Source organism: Aegilops tauschii, chromosome 7 (assembly GCF_002575655.3).
Source record: "Aegilops tauschii subsp. strangulata cultivar AL8/78 chromosome 7, Aet v6.0, whole genome shotgun sequence".
Taxonomy (NCBI): domain Eukaryota; kingdom Viridiplantae; phylum Streptophyta; class Magnoliopsida; order Poales; family Poaceae; genus Aegilops; species Aegilops tauschii.
The window spans coordinates 433,890,944-433,900,402 of record NC_053041.3 but is presented as its reverse complement, the minus strand read 5'-3'; the positions used below and the strand labels follow the sequence as shown (position 1 = coordinate 433,900,402).

Here is a 9,459-nt window from a genome sequence, read left to right as displayed (position 1 = left end):
AATTCGTCATTGTGCCGACACGTTGGAGAGGTGCCCGCTTGAGGTACAACATCATTGGCTTCACAAGGCCTTCTCCAACGTCTTCTTCTTTCCCATGCGGGGAGGTGGTCGATAGCAGTGTGGTGGGCGGTTGATGACCTCGTCACCGCTGCCTCCCAATCGATGTCATCGGAGGTCGGAGGAGGGCTCCCACTTCATGATGGAGGAAGACGGGCACGACGTCATGCGCCGGCGAGGCACATTAGTCAGGATGGAATGTGGCGATGATGTGTCTCGCCACGAGCCCGAGCTACCTGGCGAGGTGGCAACACGCTGGAGGGGTACCCACATCATCGGATTCAAGCCTCCTTCAGCATCTTCTTCTTTCCCATGCAGGGAGACGATCTTCTTCTTTCCCATGCAGGGAGACGGTCAAAAGCGGTGTGGTGAGAACGTCTTTAGGAGGGGAGAGAAGTGCTTAAGCATAAGGTTTAGGGGGTACGTCGGGCGGCTTTGGTATCCACAATAGGCTCCTCACAACACGACACTAGGCGGTGGCTAACGTACGTCCAATCTGGCCTAAATGGGTTGCCGCGTTGAGGCCTAAAAGTGTTTCGGACCGAACATAAGACTAGGTTTGATGAACCACATTGAAGCCAATTTAACAAATGTGAGACTTTGATTTCTCTAATTTGAAGTTTATACATGAATAGCTCAGAATTGATAAATTAAAGGTAGAAAATATCGGTATTCAAACTTTTAAGATTTGAGAATACCTACCACGGAAGACTTGTTGAATCTAGGAGCAGACGAGACGAGAAGCAACCGGTGCTCTTTAATTTTGTGCTACATATAGATACCACGTAGAAAAAAAACACTACACTAACTTGCGACTTTCCGTGTACAAACATATTTCGGCCCTGGTGCAGGAACCAGCTGCAAAATTTCAAATCACAATACAGCACAGGTGTGTGAACAATGGCACCCCAAAAACCCCGCTTCCAATAGCAAAACCAAAGCTGTCGTTTGACTGCATGAGAAGAATCTTTGTATACTTCTCAAGTGTTTGGAAATAGCCATGGCAAGAAAACCCAGGTCCGCATTCTGTTATGCGCATCTCTCACCAACTGGGTATGTATTGACTACTGTCTCATCAGTTCCTCCGATGTGAAGCTGTCCTCTTCGCTTGTTTCGCAGAGGCCTTCTTTATGTTCGGGTTCGGTTTTACTCTCTGAATGACCCGCTTGAGCTCATCAGGCTTCTCATGCGGATCAATCTCCCCGTACTGTATTGGCTTAATAACAACACCAGGCTTCTTCACAATCTGAAAGGTAGGACAGAAAACAGGAATTAGAACCATAGAAGCATGTCTTAATCAACTGCTGCCGCACAAGGGGTTGACAAAAAGTTAAATGTATTGGTCATTATTGCTTCAAGAAAATTGTCCACAGCCTCAGATTCTTATTTCAAATAACTGTATCAAGGGAATCAAGGGTATAGTTGTTTGTGAAGTTTCCACTTTTGTGGCGATAACCCACATGCCACTATGCCAGGCCCAACCTGGCCCTAGATTCATTTGTTATCTGTTATCTAACTTAAAATAATTTATTTGATTAATTAGAAATAAGATACCCCTTAGCTTGAGCTTAAGACAATTTTCTCAAAATATCACTTAGAGATGAGATCTATATAGTTCATTTGTTAGGGCCAGGAGACCAGCTCTATTCTCATCAAGCAAGAATAGTTTGATATCTCCCGTCTACTTCGTCCTCAAATCCCCAAGTCAACCCCCCTCATAGATCGGCCATACTGCCCGGCCATCCTTCTGGTGCTATTTAACCTCACGAACCCTAGTTCATGACAGATCCATACCCGTAACAAATGCTTCAGGAGAGGATAAGTGGATGCAGCTAGTATGTCATCTAATAGGGGTATGAATGGTCATTTCTTAGAATTGGTGCTTTCTCAGTCTGCGTGTCTGGTGGGTTGTCGACAATTATAGTGAAACATAGCTAAGTACAAAATTAGAGCCTGGGGACTTAAGACGCTGTACAAGATTTCCAAGTCAGAGTGTTTTACTATTCTGGTAAGAGAAGTATTATAATCAAGAAAAACATTATCATCAAATATGGTTTACTATTCACAGAAAAGAAGTCTTATCGTCAAGAGAGATTAATCGTCAAATATATGTACTCCCTCCATTCCTAAATATGTGTCTTTTTAGAGATTTCAATATGGACTACATACGGATGTATGTAGACATATTTTAGCGTGTAGATTCACTTATTTTGCTCCGTATGTAGTTCATATTGGAATCTCTAAAAAGACTTATATTTAGGAACGGAGGGAGTACATAGCATTCTCTATCCAGAATGTTTTTAATAAACAAAATGAAAATCCTAAACAAGCATTATAAACAAACACCTTGGTTGCATATGCACAAGAAATAAACTTTCACTGTACATGCAGTAGGATGAATAGTTGTAACTTCCAAAGTGCAGCTTTGGATCACTCCACACAACCATTAATAATCTTAAATGCTTAAAAGCTTCATGCATCAGCTAGATTTAGATGTACTCACCGCAGGTCGGTTAAGAGCAGACAGTGATATTGCTGGGTTGAAATCAGGTCCAAGAGGCATACGCATGCTATTTTCATACACATCATTTGAGGTGTACGGGAAAGGAAGATTCGCTGCTAAAAGTTTTTCAGCCTGCAAACAGCATAGTACTCCAAATTATTGCTTAATAGCAACAGTTCATGGTCAAGTAACATCCCAGAAACAAATATGATATATAAAAAGGCACATATTTTACCTTCTTGTCAACATGTTCAGAAATAATAACGTGTTTTAGCTTTGCATCCTTCCTACTCTTTAAGGTTTCTTCCCTCTTCCTTTTGGCATCTTCATGTTCTTTCACCATCCATGAAGGAAGTCCTCTTTTCTGTTGTACATGAGTCCACTGCCCCCAACCAGGAACAAGTGCAGGTTCTTCAGGTTCAGGATTCTCTTCATTTAAAGCTTTAAATTTCTCATCCTCAAACTCAGCTTCAACATCATCACCAGCAAAGGCTTGACGTATAAGATCAGCTTGCGATGGAAGTTCATAAGTTTCCTTTTCATCAGAGACAGTCAAGAAACCGTCAACCATCTCTTCCTCAGAATCTGAATCAGAATTTTGAGGCTGCTATCCCCCCAAAAAAGCAATGAGTAACAGTAATCAACTTGATTAGAAAGTAGGAACCAACGTCATGCTGAAGGCAAACCTTAGGGTTTGAATCCACAGAAGGGATCTGCACTTTGGATTTATTGCCACTCTCTTTAATATTGTTACCACCATTTGTTTTGCTATTTTTCACCTGGTCAGTAACAAAAGTTACAGATATGGAAGAGAAATATGGCAAGGAATCAAAGAGCTTTCAACACAAGGTGCCAGTACAAGTACCTTCTTCCACGAATTATCGGCTAACATTCGAACTTCAATGTCTGTCTTTGGGCCTTGGCTTTTTCTAGTACCATCAAAGCTCTACATGGGATTATAAATAAGATTTCTATGATAAAAATCATATGATACTGCAAAAGTGTAAAGGTTAGAACATCTTACAACGTATAGATCATTCTGTTGTTCGTTGTCGAGCAGTGCAGTCCCAAGTTGGACATCATCTGCCTTGTTATTTGCATATTCTGCCTTCTTATTTACTTCATTGCTGTCGAAATGTTGACCAGAGTCAGAGTCATACTCACTGTCACTGTTCTTGTCAGCATCACCTAATTTTGGCCTCTTGTTTGCCTCTTCATGTGCCCTTTTCACAGGCCCAAAAGTTCTTTTCCCTGTCACCTTCATTGAATCTACATTCTCCTCGGTGTTGTCATCCTCCAATTTCCTTAAGGATTCCTCCAATTCTTCATAATCTAGCCGTGTTTCCTCATAAGTTGCATCTGCACGCTTTTTCATAGCACGCTCCTGCAGATAAGAAAATAATTATGATGATGGGTTGTGATGCAACAGCAGCAACGCAAGCAAAATTATATTTAGTAAACATATGCACAAACAGGAACACGATGTAAAACTGAAAGCGCACCATGAAAGGCAATGAAAAAACTCCAGACTTTGGAATCTCATTATCTTCTACAATCACTTTACGAATCTTTTCTTTCCCTCTGTTCAGAAGCTTTGCTTCTAATTTGCTTTCATCTTCGTCTTCATCATCATTGTCGTCATCAGAACTTTCATCACTACTACTAGATCCATCTTTTATGGAATTCATTTTTCTAGTAAGAAGAGCATGCTGTTGGAGTTGTGCTGTAATAGCATCTCGAGTGCCATCGTCTTGAACAGACAAGCCACGCTTCAAGATTCGCTTTGCCCATTTCGAATTATTCTTGTGCTTCAGTGTCATCCTTTCCTGATAGATAGATTAGCAAAGTTAACAGGGAGATATACAAGGGAATTGTCAAAATAAACTATGAATTACCTCCGCACGCTTAAATTCTAGTTTCTTAGCAGAGTCTTTTGCAGCTTCAGGATCTGCCTCCAAGTCTGCTGCCTTCAGTTTGTCCTTCTTCATCAACCGGTGGTAAGTCCTGGACTTAATCTTCTTCACACGTTTTGCTTTCATTTCATGACGAAACAGAAGGCTGCGCATTTTAGCAAGACAATTTTGACGCTCTCTCACATCCTCCACCTCCATCTACACAAATTCATGAACCTATTAGCATAGGAACCTCTGAACTCTGAAGCTTGAAAATTACATATTATCACTAAATATGCCCAGTCAGCAAACCAATAAGCATTAACACTCATAAAGTACCTAACTGGTCTAGTGAAGTGAGATAAAGCGACATACCTTGTTAAGTTCCAAGATTTTAGCACCATCATTCTTGTGTGCTTCCATAATTTCTGTGTTGTTAAACACACCAGCCATCTGCTTCTCAAATGATGACCTTGGTTCAAATTTGCTAGCAATTGCCCCAACAGTATCGACACCTAAGTTCAAATCATTTTCAAAGCGAAGCGTGGCAGCTTCCCGGTTGTCCTTCACTATCCGCTCCCACTTGCCGATTTCCTTCTTGGATAGGACGTATGCCACACTACGGTCCATCTTGTCCCTCTGCCCTTTTGGAAGTGGGGGCTGCACGACCATTGGCTTTTTCTCCTGCTGCTGGACCATCTTACGTATCTTGCTATACCCAGGCTTATCCTGGATATTATCCAAGAGATCATGAATTGTTACCGGACCATCTCCAGGCTGCAAAAGCAGCTCCTGTGCCTGTTTCTTCTCCTTCTTCTTCCTATTGCCTATTTAAGAATGACACAAATGGGTTAAATCTTTATCATAATCTTTAGAATGTCATGACAAGGACCAAACTTTCATGCATGGCATTTTTTAGTTCAACATCTTTTGTTAAAAACCCTACAATAATGTGTAGGGGCTAGCAACTGTTACGAAACACAGAGAAATTCAGCATAAGTGACCCAATTTTGTTCCATGTTAGGTATAGCAATCTCCTAGGAGTATTTAACTATCTAACTAATATGTCCCAAATGTATTACCATCGAAGGCTTCTCTAGGCATTCCTGTCGTTTCCTGGAGTATTCTTATCTGCTTCTCCTCGTCCACATCTCCGTCATCATCTTCTTCCATATCCTCGCCTTCATCCGAAGGCACATCCTCGTCCTAAAATATAAGCACAAATGTTTACTACAGCTTTGCTTCCAAATATGCATGTAGTTTAACACCGAGATCTCTTTACTGGTAGAAACCACCTCGCCATTTTCTTCTACAATGCACACCAAGAGTCGAAGACCCGCAAAGTTGCATCTTTACCGCTAAATCAGAAGCTAAATTCACGCGCACAGGGGAGAATTGGCACGTACCGCGTTGGAGCCGTCGCTGTCGAAGTCGTACTCGTACTTGGCGACGGCGTCGTAGCGGTCGTTCTTGCGCGCCTCCTCCTCGGGCACCCCCTCCTCGTACTCGTACACGTCCTCGCCCACCACGTCATCCTCGTCGTCGTCGTCGTCGTCGGAGCCCCGGTCGCGGGCAGGTCCCAGCGACTCGAGCTCCCGGCGCAGCTTGTTGGGAAGATGGGGACCGTGGCTGCGCTTCTCCCCGGGCCTCCCCGCCCCGCCCCTGCCCCTGCCCCTGCCACGGCCCCTCCCGGTGCCGCGTGATCCCCTGGCGGCCAGGCTATTGGTTCTCGCCTTCGGGTTGGGCTTCGTTCCGCCCATGACGTCGGTGGTGGCTGGGATGCGTGCTCGATGGGCGGCTACAGCGGCGCAGCCAAGCGCAAGGCGGCTGCGGCGGCGGAAGGTTTAGGAATCGGGAGGAGGGGAGAAGAGGGTAATGCCACGGCGGGCTGGGAGGGGCGCCCAGTTAAGGACGCTACGCCGCTGCTACTGGGCCAGGCCCATTTTCTGCTTTTGCGTGGCTGTTCGCTGCGGGTTTTCTGGTTTCTGTTCCGATTTTGCCAGTTTTTCTTTTCTGTTTACTTCTTTCCTTCACGGTTTTTTCTTTTCTGTTTTTATTTTTTTACTTTTACGGCTTTCCTGTTTTCTTGTAATTTCTTTAAAAAATTTCCCATTTCTAAGGCCGACGAGGAAGTTTGGATCGGGCATGGTGATAGGGTTTGGCTAGAAGAGTAGGGAAGCTTGGTCATGGAACGGAAGAAGCACAACAAGTAGGGTGGACAAGACGATGGAGAATGGGTTTGGAGGTGGTGGTGGAAGGGAAGGCGAGAAGGAGAAGATGAGAGGCAGGTCGCAGGAGCGGATAAGAAGAGAGGCTCTGCCAGTCACCTTAAGAAGAAATCGAGATCACATCCGTGGAAAGCGCGAGCACACACACACACACACACATCTGGGGATTGAATCCATTTTTAAATTCTCAATACTAGGGGGGCTTCTCCGATTGATTGCTTTCACTACTATTCCCCATATTGGCGAAATGACATTTCGTCTTGCTTCCGTAAAATAATGAAATGTGCTTTCGCCGGAATAAGAGAAAAGAAGATATCTTAGCAAATGGCATTCAAGTGAAGTCAAGAAAGAGACCTTGCTTTCGCATAGAAAGGAAAGAATTTACTCAAGTAAGTCATAACAACTGGTACACCATAGGTTAACCCAACCCAATCCTCTCGTACTAAGGTTGGCTCCTCACAGTTCTCCCTTTAACACCAACGACAGGTAGGAACGGAACTGTCTCATGACGTTCTAAACCCAACTCACGTACCACTTTCATGAGTGAACAACCGGACCCTTAGGACCTTCTTCAACCTCAAGATGTGATGATTCGACATCGAGGTGCCAGACGACTCCGTCGATAATAGCTCTTGGGAGTCATCAACCTGTTATCCTCGGCATACCTTTTATACGTTGAGCGAGAGCCCTTCCATACGGGACCCCCGGATCACTATGACCACTTTCGTCTCTGTTCGACCAGTCGGTCTCACAGCCAGGCAGGTTTATACGAAAAAAAATCAAACCAATGATTATTCATGATTCCATCCATATTGGATAAATTCTCTATACCACTTTGCAATGAAAATAGGAATGTTTGTTATGGTAAAACTTCAGTTAAAACGATATGGAGTTTGACAGCAAGCTAACCTTCCTAGTAATGTCTACTCATTTCAGTCATTCTCATTCAAATCTAATTCTAAGGCATGTGAAGTACCTGTTGTGGACAAATCCCTGCATAGTATCAACTTGAGATTCTTATTTCACCCTCTAGGAGTTCGGTTCCTACCGATTGATCAGATTAGCCAACTAAGGGCTCATTCACTTCTATAGAAAAATAGGTGTACCGCACGAAAGCTTCTCTTTATGAAAACCCCTCTCAGTCGCCTATAGACGCCAAATCCCTTTTGATTCTTTTGTTAGTGGTGCCTTTCAATTTTGACCTTGAAACTGCATTTCATAGATACATTCGCTATTACAGTAACACAATTCTCCACTAGGGGAGGAATTGTGGCTCTCATGCCCGACACGAACGACCGATCACTAGATGCATACGAGCTGAGGCCTCGTTCGGTTTGGAGGAAATCAAAACGTAGGAATTAAGAGTAGTATAGGAATTTGATAGGATGGCACTTGCCATCCTAAGAAAATGTCTTGTCTCGTTCCTACGCACAAAATGAGCTTTGAGTGGATGTGTAGATTTCTCCAAAAACATAGGAAATGAATAGTATTCCTATGAAATTCCCGTACGCGTTTCCTACAAACCGAATGCAATCTATAGGAATTTTTCCTATGGAATCCTTATTCCTACGTTTACCCTATAGAAATCCTCAAACCGAATAAGCCCTGAGTGGAGAGGGGCACGGCACGTGAAGCTCAAGGAATACCCCTACTCAAGAGCCTAACCCACGAACAAAAGCACCACAACCCCTCTCTCGCTTACAAACCAGACCACAAGGACGAAGTGTTGTCCCTAACACATGGGGTGGAGAAAAGAAACTGAGGAGTAGATCCACACTAAGACAAGGAGGAGGGAGAGAGAGGCTAGGGTAATGAGAAAATGAGTGGCAATGAATGGTCAGGATCCAAATTACGAACGAACTGAATGACCACCATTCCAATGGCCCTGAGAACCCGTCTTATTCAACATGTATTAAATCACCGCATAGCTAGCGTGGGGTTTATAGCGAATGCATTTACCAAACTATTCTTGTAAAAGGATTGCCACGTGTGATGATTTATGCTAACACCAGATGGTTACATCATCTCCAATAGGCCCCATAGGAAATAACACTAAAAGTGGTTTTGCTGCGTGCTCGTTCAATTCAGGGGAGGTTCATAGGGGGTTGTTTTAGTAGGCCCCATCAACATTTTCCTCTAAAATTTGTATTTTCCCTATTTCTCCATAAAGTAATGTACAAATAGTCATGGCGTGGTCGCGGTGGACAGTGGTTGGAGATGGCGGCATGGCGGTCGACAGTCATGCGATGGAATCCGAGGGTGGCACACTGACGCGACATTTTAGGGGAATATTTATGAGAAAGATCATCTTCCCCTAGATGAAGGGGGAGTTGGGCAGATTATAGGAGTTCCTCTAAAAAAATCGCGTTTACAAGATCTGTTGGAGCATGTTTCATTGGCCAGCTTCCACTAAACCAGATTTTTTAGGGATACATGATCTTTTGGAGATGCACTATGTAGTTAAGTACTCGCTTGGAGAAGTTATGGGATGCCGTCGACATGGGGTTTATTACTAATTACCACTAAGATGTGGTGACACTCTTACCTAAGGCTAGCCATGGGTGGGAGTAACTTAGCTAGTAACATAACGCACCCCAAAGCAAATTTGTTTATGTGGCAAATAGTTAATGCGGAGAGAGATGTTTGTGCTAACATAATATGCTGCCGTAACATAACACACCCCAAGAAAAAACGAGTCTACATCTAAATAAATGAAGGTTTGCATGATACTACACATATGTTACTGTTGGGGAACGTAGTAATTTCAAAAATTTCATAC

At 43.5% G+C, this 9,459-nt stretch overlaps 1 protein-coding gene across 4 annotated transcripts; it reads right to left on the bottom strand.

Annotated features, from left to right (window-relative positions):
* Positions 1-639: 639 nt before the first annotated feature.
* Positions 640-6,370, bottom strand: LOC109735333 (uncharacterized protein C57A7.06). Of its 4 annotated transcripts, none has more exons than XM_020294543.4 (11): positions 5,859-6,370; positions 5,535-5,658; positions 4,828-5,279; positions 4,456-4,671; positions 4,063-4,386; positions 3,585-3,944; positions 3,426-3,506; positions 3,247-3,339; positions 2,796-3,164; positions 2,561-2,692; positions 640-1,303 (listed from the first exon to the last, which is right to left on the bottom strand). In XM_020294543.4, the coding sequence occupies exons 1-11, from the start codon at positions 6,210-6,212 to the stop codon at positions 1,133-1,135; spliced, it is 2,676 nt and encodes an 891-aa protein (XP_020150132.1). In that variant the 5' UTR covers positions 6,213-6,370; the 3' UTR covers positions 640-1,132. The 4 variants fall into 4 exon arrangements, with proteins under 4 accessions (XP_020150132.1, XP_040253305.1, XP_040253306.1 ...); XM_040397371.3 differs by having other exon boundaries at positions 2,796-3,167; positions 5,859-6,326; XM_040397372.3 differs by having other exon boundaries at positions 2,796-3,167; positions 3,588-3,944; positions 5,859-6,326.
* Between the last annotated feature and the right edge of the window lie 3,089 nt (positions 6,371-9,459).